Here is a 23647-nt window from a genome sequence, read left to right on the forward strand (position 1 = left end):
GCTCTTGTGGGTCCTTTTGAGACCCTGTGACAAGGCCTATGGCGTTAGGAAGTGTCTTCCGTTACTTGTTTTCATGTTCTTAACTTTTCTCTTTGGCTATCTTCTGATGCGGGGGTGCGCGCACCGTGCGAGCACCCCACGATTTCTTTTTTTATAAACTAAATGTTTTTCTTTGAATTACGAGGTCCTTTAGGGACCCCCTGAGGTCAGGGAGTGTCTTCCCTGCCTCCTTTTCACGTTCTCCACTTGTGTTTTTAGCTCTCTTCTGCCTCTAAAACTCAAAATGGCGGTTGGAGGGTGCGTGCACGGTGCGTGCACCCTGCGATTTTTTAAGAAAAAAAAAAATATTTTTTTCACCCATCGAGATCCTTCAGGGTCCCGCTGACAAAGGCTAGGGGGTCAGGAACTCTCTACCCTGCCCCCTTTTCACGTTCTCCACCTTTCTTTTTCACTGTCACACACAAAATGGCGTCCAACACTTCCTGATTTCGACCGATTAGAATGTTGACTGACATCTAACCACCAACCAGAATTACGCTCGCGGACATTTAGTGCGAGCACCGTGCGCGCACCTTGCGCGCTTGTAGATATTTATGTACTTTTAACTGCAATTTTCTCAGGAACTACTGAACAGATTGACACCATATATGCAAAAGGCACATGCCTGACCTGAGGACTACCTCTTTGCCAAATTTCAAGTAATTCTGTTCAGCCGTTCGGGCTGTACCTTCGACTAAAGGTCCTATGGGAAAATGCATGGGGAAAACGCGTTTTGGGACCCTCCTCTTTTCTCAGCCCCCGCTTGACGAATCACCCCGAGACTTTCAGGGTAGGAGCTGACCGGACCACCCCATTAGTTTTGAAAATTTCACAAAGATAAGTCAACCGGCGCCAAAGTTATTCAAAATAGAATTTTCAGATTTCCTATTGGAACTCGGTCCTAACTATAACTATCTACTGGCGACCGCCAGTAGATTATGTGTATATATATATATCCTCACACTTCTCTCAAGTATTCCTTGCCACTCCAGAGCGAAAGCTGCTTCGTTGCTGTGACCCCTCGAGAGCGGGTCCTATAATCTAATCTCAAAATGACGAAGCCAAGTGTGGTTTTAAAAGTTTACTCCACTGCCTCTATCAAACGCGTTTCGACTGTAAAACAGTCTTGTTCACTGATAACGAAATTGCGAACGGGGCCATTTTTTAAAGTGCATTACGTGTTTCAAACAGATCACATGACGTACTACAACTGTGATTAACGTGATAAACAGACTCATCATTTTTTTCAAATCGGGCATTTTTAGACATTCAGGTCACCTTTTTCATACAAGTATGATGACTACAATGCTATATTACATTGCTCTAATGATGGCCACTATTAATACATCACCTCATTATTTAGGGAGTATCGATTTGGTGTACCATGTCTCATTCAATAATACAGTACTGTCATTATTTACATTGCGCTTTTACTTTTTGTACCCTCTGCTCTTAAATATTCTTTTCAGAACGTTCAGTTCTTTTCTAGTTTCCCCAGCCTCACTACAATTGCGTCTTACTCTGAGGCTTTCCCCATATGGAATACTACGCTTAAGATGCAAAGGGTGAAAACTCCTTGCATGCAGCAGTGTGTTCCCCAAGTTTGGTTTTCTGAAAAGTTTTGTTTATACCTTTCCTTCATGGACATACAGTTGGATCTAAAAAGTTCACACTGGAATCGTTAATCTCACTTGTGACGCTTAGATTCAAATCATTCTGTTGTATCTTATCAACAAAGCTCTTCACTTCTTCCTCAGTGCCGCAGAGTATTAGGGACATCTCATTGGGTAACGTGTTCCAAGGGGGACTTTCCCATGCTTAATGTTCATTGGCTGTGAAGCATTAAAAGTAGAAGGGTTGGCAGCCATTCCCTCCTCCTCTGCGGAACAACATGGGCATTTTATTGGCTAAAGTCTTCCGAGTACAAGTTTTCTCCCTATTGGGTGGGAACGGTTCACTATTGTCAGCCATTTTGTGACGCACTTCCAAAGGAGTACGGGAAAGCAAAGTAGTAGAGGGGAGGGTAGGAACACTATAAACTCTGTACAGTGGACACAAGGTGGTGAAGAGGGATAGTGAAGGTAAAAATTGTTTTTTATATATTTTAAGGACCATCTATATAATTGCCGTGGGGTGTGCAAATCATGGCGGTAAAATAAGTGTGTTGCGGGCTTCTTTTTATTAAGTTTGCAGGTGGGATACTTCCCAGGAGCACTATTTACTTATAATGTGATGTTTACTTTTCTGACGGGGAGGTCAAAAATGTCAGTTTAGGTTTCAAACAGTTTTTATTTAGCAATTACAAATGAACTTTCTTCGGATGCTGATGCTGTATATATTAAAGGGGTGACAAACAAAAATGGAATTTCATAAAATATCACTTAAGCGTGGCCACACCCTCCTTTTTTCTGCTACAGTTTGAAAAAGTGTTGCCCCATAGTCTTGATAATATAAGAGGGCATCAGTTACTTTTAGATAAAGTAGAAAAGAAGTGCTACAACAAACACTCCCGCACTACATCATCTGTGGTCAGAAGAATAAGTAAAAAACAGTCTATCACACATTACTTCATATTACATAGAAATGTCTGCATTATAATTTTTCAAGTTTGTATTTTGTAGAATTCAGGAATGTTCTGTCGTAGTGCTTAGAGGTTGCACACTGTTCCGCTAACAAATCACGTACTCATTTAAGAATATATAGGATAGTACTATTATAATATACAGTACTGGTCTTGTATATTCTATAGGGAGAAGGTAAATAGGAACCGCAACTGAGAAAAATAGAAATTAGAAAATAACATTCAGAAATGTAGGGTTTATCAAATGTTGAAAGTAAGAAAGTATGTATGAAAGCTATATTTTTTTAGACTGCAATTTCGTAAAATATGCTCACTGAAAAAATATCCTATCAAGTATGTTAGAAAGCTTAGTAAGCTGTATTTCAGATGGCGCTGACCAATCTCCAATTCCTCTTCAGTAACAATTGGACAGTCTATCACAATAGTGACACCATTGTTAAAGTAAAAAGAAAAGGAAAATAAAGTTATGAATAAAACAGAAGATCAATAACAAAATACTTTCGAGCGGTGAATATTTTCAGAGCTTCTTTTCTCCGGGACTTCGAAATGTTTGATCTTCATGGTGACGGATCATAAACTCCTCTGAGATCATTATGACTGTGAAAATTATAATATACATATTCACAGTATATGATCAAAAGGGGGGTACAGACTAAAAACCGGAAGCTGGTGACGTTGCTTAGATATCTTTACTCTTTGCGCCGACAGGTCATGAACTCCTCTGAGATCACCATGACTGTTCATATTATAATATACATATTGACAGTATATGATCCCCAGGGGAAAACAAACTAACAACTGGAAGTTGGTGACGTTAATTATAAACCTTTAGGGTTTGCGCCGACGGATCACCAACACCTCTGAAGTGAAGTACAGTGTCAATATTATAATATAGAAAGTTACAATATATAAGCTGAAAGGACACAGAAAAGGAGCAATGTTTGCTGTAATCTGTCTGTTTCTGAAAACAAGCTGCTGACGTTACAGAAAAAAGGCAAAAACATGCAATAAGCCTTCTTTCTAGATATAAATGTTTAAATATTGACAAATAGCTAAGTATTTTAAATATCTACTATGCCATAATCAAACAACTTACAACTCCGTAATATGTTTTGTTGCCGCACAACAAGAATCCAACGCTAGAAATGAGAACCTGCATTACAGAATGGACACGGATAAATAACTCGCGAAAAGTAAACTAATCGAACAACGGATGTGGTTTATATACTTTTTGGTTATTGAGTAGTCTATGGAAGGAAGATGCGGCTCCGCCTATTTAGATGTCACGTTTTATAGTTTACACGTTTTAACTATTTAACTTGTGCACGTGCTGGGAAAAGTTACAAAATTTGAAGCTGTAAAGGTTTCGATTTCCATCGCAACACGTATAAGGTCCTTTATATAAACATTCGTTGGAGAGTATAAAAACTGTTACCCGGCAAACTGTGTCATTTGCATTCTTATGATTAAAAACATCTAAATAGAAGACATAAAAAAAAAATATCGTTCACAATAGAAGAAAAAGAAATACGTGCTAATATTTGTCATCACTATGCTGTTAAATTTAAAAAATGCCAGTATTTGTAAAGTGTACAGCTACCCCCGTAAAGGTGTGCCGGCGCTCTGAGGTGTTGGGAAGATTAAGCAAGGTGTTGCCCACAGTGAGATAGTGGTGGGCTAACATGCTGCTCCAGCCGGGAATCGAACTGTGAACACTATTGTTCGAAGTCAGGTATTATAGGTGCAGCGTCACACTTTTACTACACTTATATGTTAAATACTGCTAATTAAGTTGTAAACATTGTTAAATTATAAGTAGGGCTTCCTGTTTTCTGTTTTTACAGATTTTTACAGATAAATACAGACTGAAAACTATTTATTTTCCTCTCTGTATTTATTTTAAAATGTGGATAAAAACGGAAATTGGGTTATTTTTTTGAGCGATTCTAAATGCTGTCAATCATGACTACCAGGCCAATAGGTCTGTCGTTCTAAAAGTAAAAGGGTTAAAATAATAACATAATTTTTGTAAAGAGCCTTAAACAGCAATATATATGCTCGTAAATGAAAACATGCAAATTTTAATAGCAAGGTTGTGCATATTTTATCTGAGAGTGTTTATATGACTGAAAACGGTCAGTCCTTCAGGCATGAGTGCATATTTATCAGACAAATAAATGTGGAAATATACTCATTTCAGATTCATTTTTACACAAAACCCAAAATATATATGTGTAAATACAGATACAATTATTAAAAAAATATATGGATAAATACAGACGGAATTGCCCAAACAATAAATACCATAAAACCAGGAGCCATAATTATAAGTTATAAAAGACTACTGTTAAGTTAGTTTACACTATAAAAAGTATACACGTCTTTTTAAAAGTTACTTAAAAAACATTACAGGTTATAGGGACATTGTAGTTAGAAATTAGCATTTAAAAAACCTTTGAAATTCACTGAAAAAACCATAAGTTTCGGGGGGGTTATAGTTAGCGGGACATTTCACTCGTACAAAACCATAGAAATTCCACCGTTATAGTTAGTTCAGCTAACTATAACCTGCGCCCCCACAATTCACTGCTCATGACGTCACATATTACATCATTCATGGCATGGTAAGTGACATCACTGATGACATCACCCACGTGATAATCTGATGCATCTCCTCACACCCTAATATAACACTTGATGCACCCATTCTAAAATGCAGCCTACCATTTTTGAAACCATTACCAGTTACTACATACCCACTCTCTGATTCTTAGGTCTACACACACACGCACACACACATCCACTCATTCACCCATACAATCACTTATACATGCAGTCACTACAAATACAACACTATCTGAGCAGTCATACACCTATTCAGTCACATACCGCCACTCATCCATGAAGTTACTCACAGACCTAGATAGTCATGTAAAGAATCAATCACACTCCCATTAACTCACCTATACAGCTATACACACACCACCTCCCTAATTCATACAGATAGTAGTGCATACTTACTCTAAATGAGGGGAGGAATCAAGAACGGACACATGGACCAAGGATCGTCTGAGACAATCAAAGAAATAACATCCTCAAGTTCACAAGAACTCAACGTAATCAACCTGTCCGGCAAAACTTTAACTGACATTGAACAAAATGTCCTCAAGAAAGGTCTTAATTTTTGTCCAACAGCTCATTTAGACATCGCCCAAACAAGAATCGATTTGTACAAATACACCAGAAAAATAAAGTTAGCAAAAATACATGCAGAAAAAATAAAACCAAACCTCCAAATGTTTCTTCAAGCCAAAGACATTGACAACTTTATTGACAATGGGAGCTGAAACACCATCACAAGAAACAGCAGCCCTTTTGGAGCTACAACAATCACACCCACCATTAGGGGCTGGCGAAAGCGGGTTGAAAACAAAATCAAGATTCTCCCCAATCCTCTCATCGGGCAACAAGGTGGATTTATTCCACGAAGCTGTAATAGAAGATCTGTACAAAATAAAACGCAACCAAACAAAACACAATCTGTCTATAAAAGAAAAACAAGCACTGAACAAACTTAAATTGGATACGACCATTGAAATCAAACCAGCAGATAAAGGTGGAAACATCATAGTCATGGATAAAAGGGACTATGTCATTGTAGCAAATCGACAACTCATGAACAAACAATATTATCAGCTGCTAACAAAAGACCCTACAAAAGAAATTGGAGACAATCTCAAATAACATCTACAAGAATGGCTGACCAGAGGACTAATCAACACAGAAGAACAAAAATATCTGACATGCGAATTCCCAACAATGGCATCCTTCTATTGCCTACCAAAAATACACAAAACTAAAGCAAATCCACCCGGAAGACCAATAGTCTACGCCAATGGATCTCTTCTCGAACCCCTCTCAAACTATATAGATCACTTTTTGACACCACTTGTAAAAGATCTCAGCTCCTACCTACGTGACACCACTGATCTTCCATTAAAACTGGAAGGAATAACATGGCAATCTACTTTCAAATTAATAACTATGGATGTTGTTTCATTATATTCTCCAGGTTGTCAATATTTTTTAGGCAAGAGAAGCATTGAATGTCACCAACATAATATCATGCTAATGGAAACGATCACCTTATGCCTGGAAAACAACATTTTTACTTTTAACAAACAGATTTTCAAACAAATAAAAAGTTGTGCCATGGGCTTTTCTTTCTCCCCCAATTATGCCAATCTCACCATGGGTTGGTTCGAACAACAAGCGGCTTGGTCCCCAGCAAACAATGAATTTCTGGAGAAAACTATCCTGTGGCTTCGTTTTATAGAAGACCTCCTAATCATATGGGATGGCACAGAACTTGAATTTGAAAATTACTTTGCAAAACTCAACAATAACATATCGAAACTACATTCACCCTTGACATCAGCACAAAACAAGTAACTTTCCTCGACACCAACATCTATGTGGAAAACAACACACTCCACACGACATTGCATCGCAAAACAACATCCACCAATGCAATACTACATGGTGAAAGCTTTCTTCAAAATAACTTGAAATGGAGCATCCCCTATGGTGAATTCTTAAGATTAAGGAGAAATTTCTCCGCGGATGATGAATTTAAGAAACATAGTGAACAAGCTTGCGATAGATTCAGCAAACATAATATACCCAAGGAAAGTAATTGAAAAAAGTCTACAAAGAGTAACAAACCAACAACGAAAAGATATATATTAAAAAAGAGTCAACCAAAGGAAGAAAACTCAGACCAACAAACCATAAGACTCATTACGACCCATAGCTTGGAAAACAAGAATCTCATTAAAATCATCAAAAAACATTGGAGTATTTTACAACTGGACCCATTACTGGCAAAGATAATGGGAGATCACCCCAATATAACATACCGGAGAGCTAAAAACATTGCTGACAAACTCACACATAGTCATTTTAAACAGACGACCGCCTCAACATGGCTACAAAGAGAAGGCTTCTCACCATGCAAACAATGCAAGGCATGCAAAATTGCAAAAAATGTGACAGAACTGGAGACCCAGCAGGGAACCAAATGGAAAATAAAACACCTTATTTGTAAGAGCAGTTTTGCGCGTTTACATGGTAGAATGTCCATGCAAACTACGCTACATCGGAAGCACTATCTTTGAGGTCAAGAAAAGAATACTTGAACGTATCCGAGCCACTATACACAAGGATCGCTCGAATGCGATAGCGAAACATATGGAGAAAGAACACAACAGTCGGTGGGATTGTCCCAGATTTTGGGCAATAGAACAACTACCCCCATTGGAAAGGGAAGGAAATCGAGAAAGAGTATTACGTCAAAAGGAATCAAAACACATACTAGCCTTCAGAACCCTAGATCCGAGAGGACTTAATCAGAATGAAGAACTTTACGTGCATCTTTGATATTTTTGCCAGCGCCCCAATATAAGCATCAGCGCCCAATCAAAGAAAAATCAAAAATCAAAACAACTTAAGGATAATCAGATGTAATATCAAACTCACCAGTGAGGCGAACATGATACCAGAATCATAATATCTAAAAATAAGCTCACCAGCGAGCAATAACTAAATGAACTAATGAGAATAACTGACACAAAGCATGAATTTTGCCGTCAACATAATGTTGTTAAATGAAACAACGAAAAAAGAAAGACATAGCACACTATTCACTTTAATCACCAAAGTATAAATACCACATGTACCACAATGCACCTTAATATATAACAGGAAGTAACCGCCCACCAACGGAAATAAAAGAAGACTCTTTATTCTGTTTCTAAGTAATCCCGTGATCAAGGTCAAAGTTGCTGACCGAAACGCGTAGGGCATGGCTAATAATGAATACATTTGCCTGAATTACTTCACAATACAAGTGAGTGCGTCTTTACTTCGTTTACTTCGCTGTCCTGCGTTAATTGATTCATAAATATGGGCGTGGCTCTGCCGATAAAGAAACGCACCGCCCCTGTAAACTGAGCGCCAGCGTGAAAACTTGGGCCGCACCTATATATATTCTGGCAATTCCTTCTAGGTCCTTAGGAGGAAAAACAAAGCCGTGTGCGGTTCTTCAAATTCTTTTATTCAGCCACTCTGTCAAATGCGTTTCGAGTGCAACGCACTCTTGTTCACTGACCATTAAAATCCAAGCGAGCGGCCATTTTACATTGTTTCCCACGTGATTTGACTAGACTACCATAAAAGTGCATTAGAAAACAGACTAGTAGTTTTGTGTTGTTGTACTGTTGTGTGGGCAGCCCGCGGCAATGGACAAAACGCCTTTGTTCATATTCATTTGATATTGAATAAAACATGCGTAAAAAACAACTGTATAAAATATACAATTAAACAAGCTTTTTCTTATAATACACATATATACAATACTGAATTAAATATTATACATAATTTTAAATATTTTAAATATCTTAAAGTTCTTTTGTTTGTTTTGTTTGTCAATAAAGCCCCAGTGGGCTCACGTCACTAAGGCCTTACCTCTTTTTGCTGCTCAACATTATTGCCCCAGTGGGCCTATCACAATCATTAATACAATTTCTTTTATTCTACAAGTCGTGAAATCATCTTAAAACCCATTAATAAAACCCAACACTAAAACTGATAAAGGTGAAATATCTCAATGTTCACACTAAATGAGTATACAAATCTTCTTCTACTTTCAGACCATCCGGTTGTTTATAATTTAATTCTACAATATATCGTGACTCCATTTTTCTCAGAACTCTTTCCCGGTTCCCACCTCTTGAGTTTTTTGCCACAGCATCAATTACAAAGTATGTTAATCCTTTGACATCTTTATTAGGAAATTTCTCAAAATGTCTGGCGACCGGATATGTCCGGTCACCATTTTTAATAGCCCTGAGGTGCTGTAAAATTCTCTTATGTACCTCTAAGATTGTGCTGCCCACGTACTGCAGGCCACAAGGGCACTGGAGCACGTAGACAGCAAAATCTGTTTTACAGGTGAATTTACCTCTGATATTCTTTGAATTTTTACTGAAGCCTGGCTTATATCTTTCTGTATTTACACCATGTGTACAAGCCTTGCATTTGGGGCATTTTACAAACCCCCTACGTCTAGTGAGCCATGTAACCTTTTGTTGTGGCTTACTCAAAGTATTCTTCACCAGGGCTTGTTTAAAAGATTTCACTTTACGGAATGTAATCTGGGGTCTCCGTGTGACAGATTTACCTAAAATTGGGTCATTCTTTATTAAGTGCCAGTGTTTATTGCAAATGTTCTTTAATTTTTCATGTTGAATGCTATAGGATGTTATAAATCTACAATCCTTGTTCATTTCTTTTCCATTCTTTTTATTTACCTCCTTATTACTACACAAGATTTCTTCTCTTTTCTTTTCATTTGTTCTACGCATTGCATCTTCAACCCAACCATCAGGATACCCTCTATCTTTGAACCTTTTTTCTAAGATTTTCATTTCTTTTTTCATTTCTTTTTCACTGCTACAATTACGTTTAGTTCTTAAGCATTCCCCATAAGGGATGCTTCTCTTTAAGTTTACCGGGTGGAAACTTTTGGCATGTAGAAGTGTATTGCTGGATGTGGGTTTCCTGTATAGTTTGGTTTGTATTTTTCCATCCTCTATAAACACTGTTACATCTAAAAAGTTAACACTAGTCCGGCTACCTTCACTCGTAGCCGGACTAGGTCATTCTTTTGGAGTTTATTAATAAATGATTTTGCTTTATCTTCCGTGCCCTTCCACACTACAAATAGGTCATCTATGTACCTGCTCCAATGCATGATATTCTCTTCCCATTCTTTGTTGTATTGCGACCGGACCACCTGCTCCTCCCACCAGCCCATATGCAAATTAGCATAACTGGGGGCGAAGCAGGTGCCCATTGCCGTACCACAGACTTGTTGAAAAAGTTCCTCATTGAAGAGGAAATAATTACTTGTCAAACATTTTTTAACCATGTTGAGGATCATTTGTGTATGTGACCATAATGTTATTGGTCTCATCCCCAAAAAGTGCTTGATAGCCATCAAGTCATCTTTGTGGCGAATGCTGGTGTATAATGTTGACACATCAATGGTTAAGAGTAAGTAATCATCTTCCCAAGGTATATCATAGATTCCTCTTAAAAAAATCTCCAGTATCCTGAATGTAAGAGGGTAAAGATTGCACTAATGAATTGAGAAAAGTGTCAACGTATTTTGATGTATTTTCTAGTGAACTCCCTATGGCGGAGATGATTGGGCGTCCAGGGGGATCTACGATATTTTTGTGGACTTTTGGGATTAGGTAGAAGACTGGTGTAATTGGATGATCGATTAAAATAAATTTTATTACTTCTTGACATCAACGCGTTTCGATGCCTCCTTACACCTTGCGAGGTGTCAGGAGGCATCGAAAGGCGTTGATCTAGTCTGCTGAATATGCCCATTTGAAAGAAGGATTATAATAAGAGCGGTTTGTTACTTCAAGAGTGCGGCCCGCTATTTCTTCCTGGCCAGGAAGATTTGATTTGCAATAAGTAGAGGCGTGGTTCGGCCGCAGGAGAACACACCCACGTGGAGCGCTGCGATACCGGCATTCAGGAACCACAGTGGATGAAATATATATATATATATATGGATATATGTTCAAAAATAGGTGTTTAATGATGGTGAGGGGTTTTTAGCGGGTCAGATGTGGGTGGAACGTAGGGTGGAGTTTAGGGTTGTGAGTGGTGTTTAGGGTTCAAGGATGGGTGGAGCTAAAGGGTGGTGAGTTTTTAGGGATCTGGGGTGGTTCAGTATGGGTGGAGTTTAGGATGGTGAGGAGTTTTTAGGGTTAAGGAAATGGGGAGCTTAAAGGTTGAGAGGTTCTTTTGAGATTAAGCATGGTTAGATTCTGGGAGTTGCAAGGGGTTTTTAGGGCTCAGGGAAGAGTGGTGCTTGGAGGTGCATAAGATTAAGATTTGTTAATGGGTGGATGTTAGGGGCCGTAAGGTCATTTTTATGGTTCAGAAAATGGTGATGTTTAGGTGAGGTGTTTTTATAATTTCAGAGACAAGTGGAGAGCCTTTTAGGACTCGGGATGTCTTGAGATGAGGGTGGTGAGGGGTTTCAGGGTTCAGGGATAGGTAGATCTAAAGGGTGGTGAGGGGATGGGTGGAGTTTAGAGTGGTGAGGGTTTTTTTGGGTTCAGGGATAGGTGGAGGTTAGGGATAAGTTTTTAGGGTTCAGGGAAAGGGGAGTTTAAGGCTGTCAGGGGAGTTTAGGTGCATGATATTAATGAAGATTAAGGGTGGGTAAGCATTTAGGCATCGGGGAGGAGTGGAGTTTAGGGTTGGTGAGGGGTTTTCGGAATCATGGATGGGTGGAGTTAGCATGGTGAGCTTTCTTTTTAGGGGTAAGCGGTAGATGAAGTCTAGGCATGGTGAGCAGTATTTAGGAGTAAAGATCGCGATTTTCAGATCATCCGAAGTAATTGTTGTTTAGTGTGGCGTATATGAGTCTGAGCTAATGACCCCCAGTCTAACACAGACTCAAAATCCCCCGAAAAACACTAGAAATTCGAGAAAATGGCACACAGACACAACCTGATTTTGAATTTAGTTGGGGGTCTTATTCACGGAACTGTTCAATGCAGGTGGCAAGACTTACCTAAGAGGGTCAGAATGCAGTAGATTTATGTTCATGTTTGAAATCACAGTGTGTTTTCCAACATCTTCCATTATCCTTGTACAAGCTGTAAACCTTGTCTGCAGATATATGCTGCCGGATATGTTTTACGACAACTTACGTAACTTCTGTTTGCAAAGCTCTTTTCCAGGTTGCGACGTGGTGAACTTCGGATCTTGGTTTTTGTTTGCCTTTCCTTTGATGCTGCTTTTCCTCTTCTTTGGCTGGCTTTGGATCGCCATCTTGCATGGCGCGATCCGTATCAGGTAACTAAATTCATATGCTCCATTTCTGAGTGTTTACTTGAGGTGATAATGAATTGTTTGCATTTCTACTAATATCACACAGAGCACTTCATACAAGACAGAAGATTAAACACTGATTTTGTAACAATATTTCTATATGTTCCTGAGGCGAAATCTAGTCCGAATTTAGAAGAAATAGTGGCAGAAAAGAAATATTTCCCAAGATATTTTGCACTACTCCTCCATGCCCCACTTCACTTTTCAGCCAGTTATTAAAATGTTTGTCCCCATAATCAATAGACAAACATATCTGAGTTCAAATTCAGTTACTAAAAATAGAACTTGTTGTATTCATGTTTGTATTAAGGATAAATATTAAAATATGCTTTGTTTCCCCAATCGGAATTCATCCTTCTTGGATGGTGAGCAATGAATCTGTATAGAAAAACTAAAGTATAACCTGAACTTTCTCCTGTACTTTGATGACTAAACGAAGTCCACTTAGAATCTGACGATAAATGCCTGATCACCAGTGAAGGCCTCAGAGGTTGTTACCTGTTGGTCTCCTTAGACTCACACTGACATTGTTTGCAACCAGTTTTACATTCACAAGTGCTTTCGTGGTTGGGATAAAAGCACAATCCTAGTGCTGTTGTTTTGTTTGGGGCCTGAGTAGTATTATCTGTTTTTTGTTGTTGTCCACAATCCCCATCATCGGTTTCTAAGGTAGCTAAAACTTGATTTAGGGAATAGGATTTGTTTTAGAGTACTGAGTAGTTGCATGCCAATTAACAAAAATGCCAGGGGTAGCAGAAGTGACATCATATGCACATCCTTTGCCCCAGTGCCATCATACGAAATGACGTCAAATGAATGTTGAAACTTAATTCTACCAGAAAGTAATGATACATGACCTTGACGGCATCACAATAATTGACTCTGATGAAGTTAGTAGCCCCTAATGTGCATAATTATACAATAACACAACAGCTACTAACATAGAACAATGTCTAATCTCCTATCTATCTATCTATCTATCTATCTATCTATCTATCTATCTATCTATCTATCTATATATATATATATATATATATATATATATATACACACACCACTTATTTTAAATAGGATGCTCACAAGATAGGAACATTACACATTTCGCTTTTTTTAAAGCATGAAAACATGTGTGTCGTCAAAGCAGAAACACTGGGAATCTAACATTGAAATCATATACAATCATGATGTATTAATTCCTCTATACATTTTATTTAGGGAGTTTTATATAGCGCGAACTTGACCCGAATCGGGTATCAGAGCACTTTACATAGCACCAGTTGCGTTACATGAGGACACATTCATTTTTGTTAGGCATAGGGTGATTAAGTGATTTGCCCAGAATCACAGGATGTTCAGCATCATTGCCGACGCTCGAACCCAGTTCCCCAAATTCGAGGTTGACCGCCCTAGCTGTTAGGTCAACTCCTCTCCTCTATGGTATACCCTAAGACTTAAATAAACTGGTAAATAATAGGAAGACCTATAAAAACAATAGTGATTCATCCACCTGTAATAATTCAAGTTGACCATATTTTGAATGTGAGCTTTGGTATCATATATAATGCGTTTTCATTATGATCACTTGTAAGGCGACGTTTTAAGTTCCAATATTTATTTTTACAGCAATGATATTTGGACAACATGCTGTTTAAATGACATTTCGTTTTTCAACATATTCAATTACGTGTGCATTGCACTGCTAAATGTATTTGATTAACTGAATTAAAAGTGTCATGTCTCAAGTTGCAGTGGGAGCTGCAGAAAGTAAACCGTATTCATCATGGCCCTGTTTACCTTCTGTTCTTGGCATTGCCTTCTCTACCACTAATGTCAGGGGTCACAAAGGCATTGCCTGGGATTGCAAGGAGCATACAAGGAGTGGCAGATGTGACCCCTAAATAACGTCTATGCCCATAGAACATAGGGCTATTGACATTGGACACTCCAGCACTCTGTTCAGAAGGCTTGGCAGCACTGGAGATCAAACCACATTTATACTTGAATCTGACAGTAATTTGACCTTGATCACGAGACCATGGCTCTGAAGTATCCTGACTCCCTGCAACACAATGTTGCTCTATGCCTGTGATTTTAGTACACTGCAGTTTTACTGTTATTTTACTTGAGTTGTAACTCATAGGGACTTGTGAAAGGCCTTTTTTGCTTTTTTTGCCGGGGTATCAGTTTTTAGATTATTGAAATCTCTTTACTCATTCCAGGGAAAACTACTAGGCCTTTTGTAATACTTCTTCACCTTATATCCACATAAGTCCATCACAGCAGAGCAAAGAAAACCTCTTTTATCATTTTCCAAAACACAGTTGTAAAACTTTTGTTTTATCTGCATAATTTGAAGATCATAAATACGTACTTTGTTTTACACAGATAGTTATATTTCCATATTCAAAGGTTTAATAGTATTTCAGCTGTACATTTTAGAAACTGAAATATACATATAGATTGATAAACCTTTTTTTCATTTATGATATCTTGTTAGATGTTCTAGAAAAAAGAAATCTGAACTAAGATCTGCAGCGGAAGCCAGAGCATTTGCTGTTATACAAGAAGATTATCGAAAACTTGGACCAATCAAGTGAGTTGACTACAAATGTTCCTTAATAAGGAAACTGGGGTATGTGACAGCACATTTCAAGTTTTAAATTGTTCCTAAAGTCCAGTTTGATTTAATAGCAAGTCTTTGCATCAGTGAATCATTGTAAGTTTATATTTTTCAATTCTTGTAGTACCACTTGATGAAACATTAAATTATTTCTATCCAAAATTGACAATAACTTGCCAGTATTTGCTTATTGTTTCAGGTGCAGAATGTTATAAGGCTTAAAGGTCTTATAAGGTAACGCAACTCAAAAATGTAGAGCCAATCATTCATTGTGCAAAACGTCACGGGAAGTGAATCTCTAAGGCATAACACTGTCATTAATCAGAAATTATTTACTGTATAACTACATAACTTACCCACTAGCGCAAAGAGGTGCACTGTAGTCTCAGACTGGTTTCGAGGGCAGGTTTTTTTCTAAAGTAAATCATGAAAGGCTGAATCAACTTTTACTAGAACTTATACAGGACTTTTGGCCTCTTTGGCTTGTAGGCTCATTGTAACCATGGACGGACCTTTGCATTTCATGTTAATTCAGATAACAAAGTTACGTTTATTAAGCAAAAAAAGAAATACACACACAGCCCCTTGCTTTCATGATCATTTGAACTAACAAAGGATGTATAAGATAAAGGCAATGTCTTAATACCTTTATGTTAAACTGTAATATTCAAATTCATGGTAATTTTTCATTGACTTGGGTTAAAGAGGGGAATGAGAGTACCAACCTAGCCAATGAGTATTCTGCGAAGTTACTAATGGTTGCATAGCTGAAGTGTTGAATTTGCAGAATGTGACCCTCTAAGGAGAGTAATGCTATTGAGAGGGCGTAAAAAGCCATATGGGCCACCCATCTAAGTCCTAAAATAAAAAGCTTACTCTTGGTGCAACATGCATATTACATAAACATCTAAAGACTCTAGCTATAAAATGTACCTGGTAATATTGTCCCATATGACTTGTATGTTATTGTGTGACCTACACTTGTTAAAAAGCTAGACGGAGCATAATACTTCCACTTTAATAATGAAGTCAGTCCATCTAGAATCTTTAATTGTGTTGCATAGTGTTTAGTTCTTGAAATTAGTTACTTTCATTAGTTAGCAACTGGACCTAAGGATTTGAATCTGTTTGATTTTCGCGATTTTACCATGTATTTTCAATGATATTTATCATTTAATTCAATTTTAACTGGCATATTGTGGCTATATATCCTATTTTCAGGACAATACATTCTAATATTTATGAATTGGTTTAATAAATTAGAAGGCTGATAAAGTACTAAATTACCAAATGCATAACATATACATGCTGATGAGCCCTCAACACTGATTAAACCAGTGTTTTCAGTATTTCTTAAGCTCTTCAGTGTGTCATGGATTAAAACAGAGTGTTTCAACATGAGAAAGTTATGGCTAGGAGGGGTTGTCCTTAAGCTTTCTTCTTACAGTAATTGGAGGACTCGCCAGTTTTGTTTTCTTTGCAAATCTCAAAGTTCTGGGTTGAAAACAAGGGATACATTGAGTTGTTTCCCTGCATTGCCTTGTGTGTCAATACCAAGGTTTTTGTTTTTTTAGGCAAGGCTCCACAGGGAGCCAAAGCATTTGTCAGAACACGGGAAGCTTCCAGGAAGGTTGTACATTGCTGTGACACCAGAGTTTGGAATGAAGTAAAATTGTTTTAATATACGACCTTGATACTGTTTCTCAGCCCACTTCTGATTATTGGAACCTTGTTTTCCTTAACACTTTAAGGTGGAAGGTAAAGACGGCAATAAGATGATTTACATGCTTATTCACATTCACCCTAGAGTCAATTATATCCCCCATCATCGGGGATTGATGTTATAAGATACATGAATTAGTATATTTCTCAACTTGCAATTCTCATATTTATTTCTTTTAGTTAAATCTGTGCCAGCAATCAAATATTCGGTTTAGGCTGTATTCAAACTGAGACAGATAGTGTTCATTAAGAACTGAATCCGTGGGGAAACCTCTGCCACTCTTGCAAACCTTGGACAGGATACTAGGGAGAAAAGCACTACTTGGGTGCCATTACTTTTGAATCTAATGTCTTAGTGCAAGTAAGAGATTGTGAAGACGTTGGACACATGGGTGAATTCAAGAAGAGACCAACATGATGTCTGGCGAACTCGCTGATCAACAACCAAAGTCTATGCCTCTTGTGGTCAAACCATCTTGCACTCCTATTGCTAAGAATACATCCCAACCTACTGCAGGCTATATGTGATTTTGTCAGTTATGCAAGAAAAGCAGTTTCCTACATATACATATGCAATACACGTATTTGTGGTAAAGACTGCTACAAATTACTTGGTTTAATTTATGGTGATTCATAAAATCTTTTGAGGCTGGAATTTAGTCTAGTTACCTTCTTTTAGGTTGGGACCCAGTTTGTGAAACCTTTATCCCTGCTATGTCAGCCAGGTCTTGGATTTCATAAGTCACTGATTTGGTCTGACCTTTCTGAGAAATCCTTGGTTGGCTTACTTTTTGGCAACACTGAATGAACTTGGGATCAAAGTGTCCTGAGTTTGAGTTAACCTCTCTCGGTTTTAAAGAGACACTGAATTACAATCTTAAACCCTTTTCCTTTATCGGAACTTGTGCTGAGCTCGCTATGAAGATATAGTCATCTGAAGCTCGGCAACTTAAATTCCTTCACTTCAGAGCTCACGAACGTCCGATGCCTTCATAATCTACAGCTGGTATATCTGTTGGATATACCGACAGAAGAGTTTTTGGGCATTGAGAGGAGGCCGTATTGCATTTTACTACATCTATGTCCTTGCCTAATCTTTCAGTGAACAGGATTATTTTTAGGGCTGTCGACCTGATGAGTGTTGTCAGACAGTTTAATAAATATGATTTGAGGGCAAGATATAGGATGACATTCAAAGGCTATCGGAAAAATTGTCGCACTATTAGAGCTAATTATTATTCGGATACATTGCTGTGGCAGATAACTGTGCTAAACCTCTTTTTAGGGTAGTAAAGAACCTTTCCGACCAGGCTAGTACTGGTCCTACCACTACACTTTCACAAGCCCAATGTGATGAACTTATGGATTATTTCTTTTAAACAATAGAAGATATTCAGATCACCTTTTCCATAGCATAAGCATTCTGGACTTCCACCAAGCTCCTCCTGCGCCTTGAATACTTTTACTCCATTCGAGGTGTCTTCATTTATCTCACTGTTTGCTGCCACTAGGTCAGGATCCCCACTTAATTCCTGCCCCCTTTTGCATTGGGCAAACTGGCTGTGCCAATTATGGAACAACTCACCCAACTTTTAAATGTCTTCTTAACTGAAGGCAGTGTTCCCTTAGCGTGGACGCAGCCCTTAGTCACACCTTTACTCAAAAAAGCCTAACCTTGACCCTCTCATACGTTCAAACTATAGGCCCATTTCACTCTTGCTCACCCTCGCCAAGGTATTGGAAAAACACTTCAATTGGCAACTTACATTCTATATTGATCTAAATGGGATACTGCATTCCTCGCAATCGGGCTTCAGGGCTAGACACAGCACTGAAGCTGCCCTTCTCTGTGTCACGGAATATCTCCGAGGTCAGTTAGAATCAAGGCGGTACTGCAGCATTGATCCTTCTTGATCTCAGTGTCACACTTGACACACTGAACCATTCAACTCTGCGTCTCAGACTAGAAGGAATGGGAATGCAGAGCACAGCCTTGTCTTGGCTAAGATGCTTCCTGTACAATCGCACCTTTCAGGTGCATGCACATCAATACGGGCCTTAACCATACCTTTTATCCTCTGGGTTCCGCAGACTTCTACCCTTAGCCCACTTCTGTTCAATTTATTTGTAAGGCCTCTTCCCAAGATTGTGGGATCCCATGGGCTTAAACTATTCTCTTTTGCTGATGATACCCAAAACGTGGTATCCTTATCCATCAAGAATAACCGCAATGCAGAAGTCTTTAATATCTGTCTTGCAAAAGTTTCAGCCCAGATAAACACCAATTCACTGAAACTTAATGGGGGCAAGACGGAGGCTCTGCTAGTGGGCAATCACCCCCACCTTTTGGGTCCTCGTCTCTGGGAATCAACTATGTGTGTGACTTCTTCCCCAGTTCAGGTGGTTAAAAGTCTGGGAGTATGGCTTGATGACAAGCTGTCCATGAGTCACCAGATAAAGTGACTGTCACTTGCTTCAGCATCCTTAAATTGCTAAAGACGATTGTAGCATAATTCCCGGTCCCTGCTCAATAAGCAAAGGTCCAGGCTCTGGTGATCTCCAGACTGGACTGTGGCAATATTTTGCATCTGGGTCCTGCAAAATCTTTGCTCAAACGGCTCCAAACTGTACAAAATGCAGCAGCTCATTTACTTCTTCACCCACCAAGGTTTATCTCCTCAGCCAATTTGCTACATACTCTGCACTGGTTGCCCATTGAGCGGTGAGTCAAATTTAAGACCTTATGCTAGATGCACAAGTGCCTTGCTGATACAGGACCTATCTGTCTGAGACCTTTTGGTGTCCGGATACATTACAAACCGCCCACTCCAATCCAGCCATCAGGATGCTGGCAATGGTTCCTGGATTAACAAGTCTCGCCAGGGTGGCCGGGCATTTGCGAATCTGGGCCCTAAGCTTTGGAACGACCTGTCACACTCGCTGAGAGCCTGTAAAAGGCCTACAGCCTTTCGGAAGCAGCTTAAAACCCAGCTGTTTCCACCTCTTTAATTACAATCATGAATGTTTGATTGACCTTGGTTCATTAATGAGGCTAGTGCTGGGAAGCCTTTTCTAGGGAGGTATGCACTCCACAAAACACAAATAATAATAAATAGATCTAATTATAGGCTTTGTGTACGTTCCATGATGCAATAGTAAAAGTACTCAAACAAGCTTCCATTGACTGTATTTTTGGAAACTTGGAATTCATATTTTAATTGGATTGTTTTACAGAAGTTTACATAGATTGCTGATTGAAGGTCTAATGAGAATGCAGCATTGTGAATAACGCTTTCCTATTTTTTTGTATGACTTTGGGGCTTGTGTTGTTTCCTGTGTTTGTATTTTAATTTGTATTGGTGTAATGGTATTTATGACCAATTCACCATCATTAAACTATTACAAGAACTGCTCGGACTACTAGACAGTTCAATGAAAAACACACTGAGCAAGTACAGTTATTTTTTTGCGCTACTAATGAAAAACTGTTTTCCTTTTGTAATTATTTTTATTTGCTCTTTGTTTTTATATTTTAGATTTGCAGAACAAGCGGTATTTGTATTTTTCTGTCTCTTTGCTATTCTTCTTTTTACACGAGATCCAAAGTTCATTCCTGGATGGGCAATTTTATTTAAACCTGGGTAAGAATCAATATTTCAGCGAAATGTATTTGTTTCAGAAATGTTCTAGTCATCCTTTAGGCCTCTGACATTATATTTGTTGCTGTTAAAAAAACATTGTCAGATGTGATATTAAATGTATAGTGTATAGTGAGAGGACGGAAAAACCATACTTATTTGTTTCTATTCATTTTCAATATAATGAATATAACTTATAATATTGTAAAGTTGGAAATTAAAGAGGTGTGCTAAACCTTTGAGACAACCTTTGGGCCCACCAGCACTAATTGTTTGGGGACCGGCAGTTCTATTTCCCTTAAGACTGATACAGAGCAAGAGAGAGAAAAACACAAACGGGGGAAAAGAGGAAAACATTGACAAAGGGAGAAATCGTGGAAGAAAAAGAAGCTGCAAGAGGGGGATAAAGAGGAAGTGAGTGTCTGGTGGTAGATTAATGAGACATTGGTTGGAATTATGACTATTTAGCCTTCTGACCAAACCCTTGGTTCACAGCATTTATTCCTGTACAAATTAGGCACTGCTTCTAGGTACCCGCATCATGTATTTTCAGTTTTGTCATGTGCTCTAGGTTTGCCTAATTATTTTCTCAATTTTCTGGCCGTTTCAAAGTTTTCTTCTCTCGGGTATACATTTCTTTTCTCTATGACTTCATTTCCGTTTTTTAGGTCCATTTCACATTCATTGTTCCTGCACTCTGTTATCATTGACACTACCTTGGTCTGATTAAGCCCTTTGCTTGCCTACAAGATGATGCTGTAATACTGCACTGCTACATAGTTTTTATGTTCCAATTCTACAACTATGTTCTAATGGGATTCCTTGCAGCCTCCTGTTGTATTATGATTACTCTGTTTTCCTCACAATCCTGTGCCTGCCTTCGCTCGAGGCTTGCACTAGGATCTTGCCTCTAGTTGATTCCTTATGTCTCTGCTCAATGGCACCGTGTTCCTCAGCTAGACCAGTGGGTAACTAATGCAATCCACATTCGGTTGCATCACACATCAGCTTGAAATCTTGGATTCACTAATCTGTCCGACAAGCTGATAAAGCAGCCACTGAAATTTTCAGCAGTGCCAAAGTGACCATTCACACATATTGGTAAGGGCTTCTGCTTGAAGATGAATTCCTGGTATACACTTGTTTGCAGGAACCTTCTCTAAACTAGTGTGTCAGGATAGATAGACTCATGAGAAGCAGCAGAGGATCCCTGGAGTCCAGCCCTTTCAGCCCTTCTTCTTGACTGTCGGTAAATTCGCTAACTGAAATACTTCTTTATACAGACTACTGAAGCAATCTTATGTACATTTGTTATGTTGTTGTTCTTCAAGAAGAGTACTACTGCTCAGTACTAGGAACGACATTTGAGGTATCACACCCCGGGTGATCCATGTCCAGTTCAGGGCCAGGCTGGGGAACCAAAAGCAGCACTGGCAAAAATGCTTCAACGAGCCTGTACCCTTTGTCTCGTCGCACAATCTCTTTCCATCTACTCATTCTCTATTTTTCCTCTCTTCTCCCTTCCTGATCACCCTCTCTCTACTTTCCCTACCCCTCCCTCTAAATCTCTCAATCTCAGAGTCTCTTGTAGCTGCTGCAATTAACCTCTGGGATCTGGGTAAACTTAAAGAGGCAAGAGGAGTGGACCCAAGCTTTCAAAACAGGCCTGCAAGGGCTCCAGTCTACCGGGGGAATGCCTGGTGGAATCGATGGCCTGTGCGGCCCAGTGCAGCTCTGGTCCAATTTTATCAAGTGTGTCTGCAGACAACCAGAGTGCCCATTGAGGAGCAGGTAAGAGCGTGGGGCGGGTGGGGGATGGGGGAGGTCAACAAACAACGATGTAAAATAAAAAAGAAGAAAACCACTTACCTTGCGCTCACCGTATCGCCGAGCGCAAGTTAAGTGTTTTTCTTTATTTTAAATTTTATTTTACCTCATTGTCGTCTGTCAACTCCACGTTCCCCCCCGCCCCACTGCTCTTACCTGCACGGACCACTCTTGTTCTTGGATCGATGTCACATAATAAGTTACTATGCCTTTAAAAGCAAAAATACTTTTCAGTTAAAAGTGCAGCATGTCCTCATTTGAAACTATACTTCTCCCTGGGTAAGTATCAACGGGTTGGGTTTTGTTTTATGGCCTTATTATGAGGTTCCTCTTATTGCCCAACTTGACTCTGCCCCTGTGAATTAATGATACTCTGGCTACTAAAACGTTTAAGAGCGGAGATAATGGGGATTACAAGAATGACCCAAAGATTCTCCTGAGAAAGAATGAATTGCCAAGGAGTTTGGTAATTCTAGGCCTCATTTTCCCTGGAATGTCAGCAGGTGGAGTATCTGATGAAAGGCAAGGGGAGTTATCACAGTACTTGTAATCCCAGTTCTACTAGTAACTCCGGTTACCGTCTGAATCATTATTAGCGGTACACCTTAATCGACCCCCAATGATGGAAATAAAAATCATGACTTAAGAGCATGACATTCTTCACACTAGAGAGCATGACACAATGGGGCAAAAAAGATGCTCTCGTATTTATATTAAAAAATATGGGATCTATGGAATGTCAGCTGGATGATCTAAATGCACCACGAAATGCAAGTCCCCTAAGGCCCCCTTCCCTCTTGCGAATGCACCACCCTCATGAAGAGGCCGGTACATTGCGAGTGTTTTGCGACCGCAATTACGGTCGCAAAACATTCATACATGGCTCTGCGGTTGCTATTAGGAAGTGAACGCCCCTTCCTAATATCGAGTCGCTAAACACTATTTTGCGAGTCGCAATTGATTTGTGACTCGCAAAATAGTGTTTACACATTGGCCACAGGTATTTAGCATGCGCAAACCGATCGCGAACCCGTTTGCGCATTGCTAAATACCGTTGTACATCTGCCCCTTAATGTTCTAAGCATTTCATGAGAAACTGAAAATAAGAAAGTGGGTACTCCTCAGGAAAAACATCATTTCAATTTCTTTTACATGGGGCTATACCCGGGGCAAAGTTAAAACTTAGCATAAAGGACAATAGGAAAGAATGGATTGAGGATGGTCATGGGACATGAT

General features: G+C 39.0%; 1 protein-coding gene across 3 annotated transcripts in view; it reads left to right on the forward strand.

The window, feature by feature from the left end:
• The window catches only part of SLC13A3 (solute carrier family 13 member 3), a 269140-nt gene that overhangs the window by 190182 nt on the left and 55311 nt on the right, over positions 1-23647 (forward strand). For all 3 annotated transcript variants that reach the window (XM_085619309.1, XM_085619310.1, XM_085619311.1), the window contains 3 exons: positions 12443-12568; positions 15102-15197; positions 20483-20587. In XM_085619309.1, the coding sequence (XP_085475435.1) occupies positions 12443-12568; positions 15102-15197; positions 20483-20587 (327 nt within the window). The remainder of the gene's footprint in view (positions 1-12442; positions 12569-15101; positions 15198-20482; positions 20588-23647) is intronic.

Source organism: Triturus cristatus, chromosome 7, assembly GCF_964204655.1.
Source record: "Triturus cristatus chromosome 7, aTriCri1.1, whole genome shotgun sequence".
NCBI lineage: Eukaryota > Metazoa > Chordata > Amphibia > Caudata > Salamandridae > Triturus > Triturus cristatus.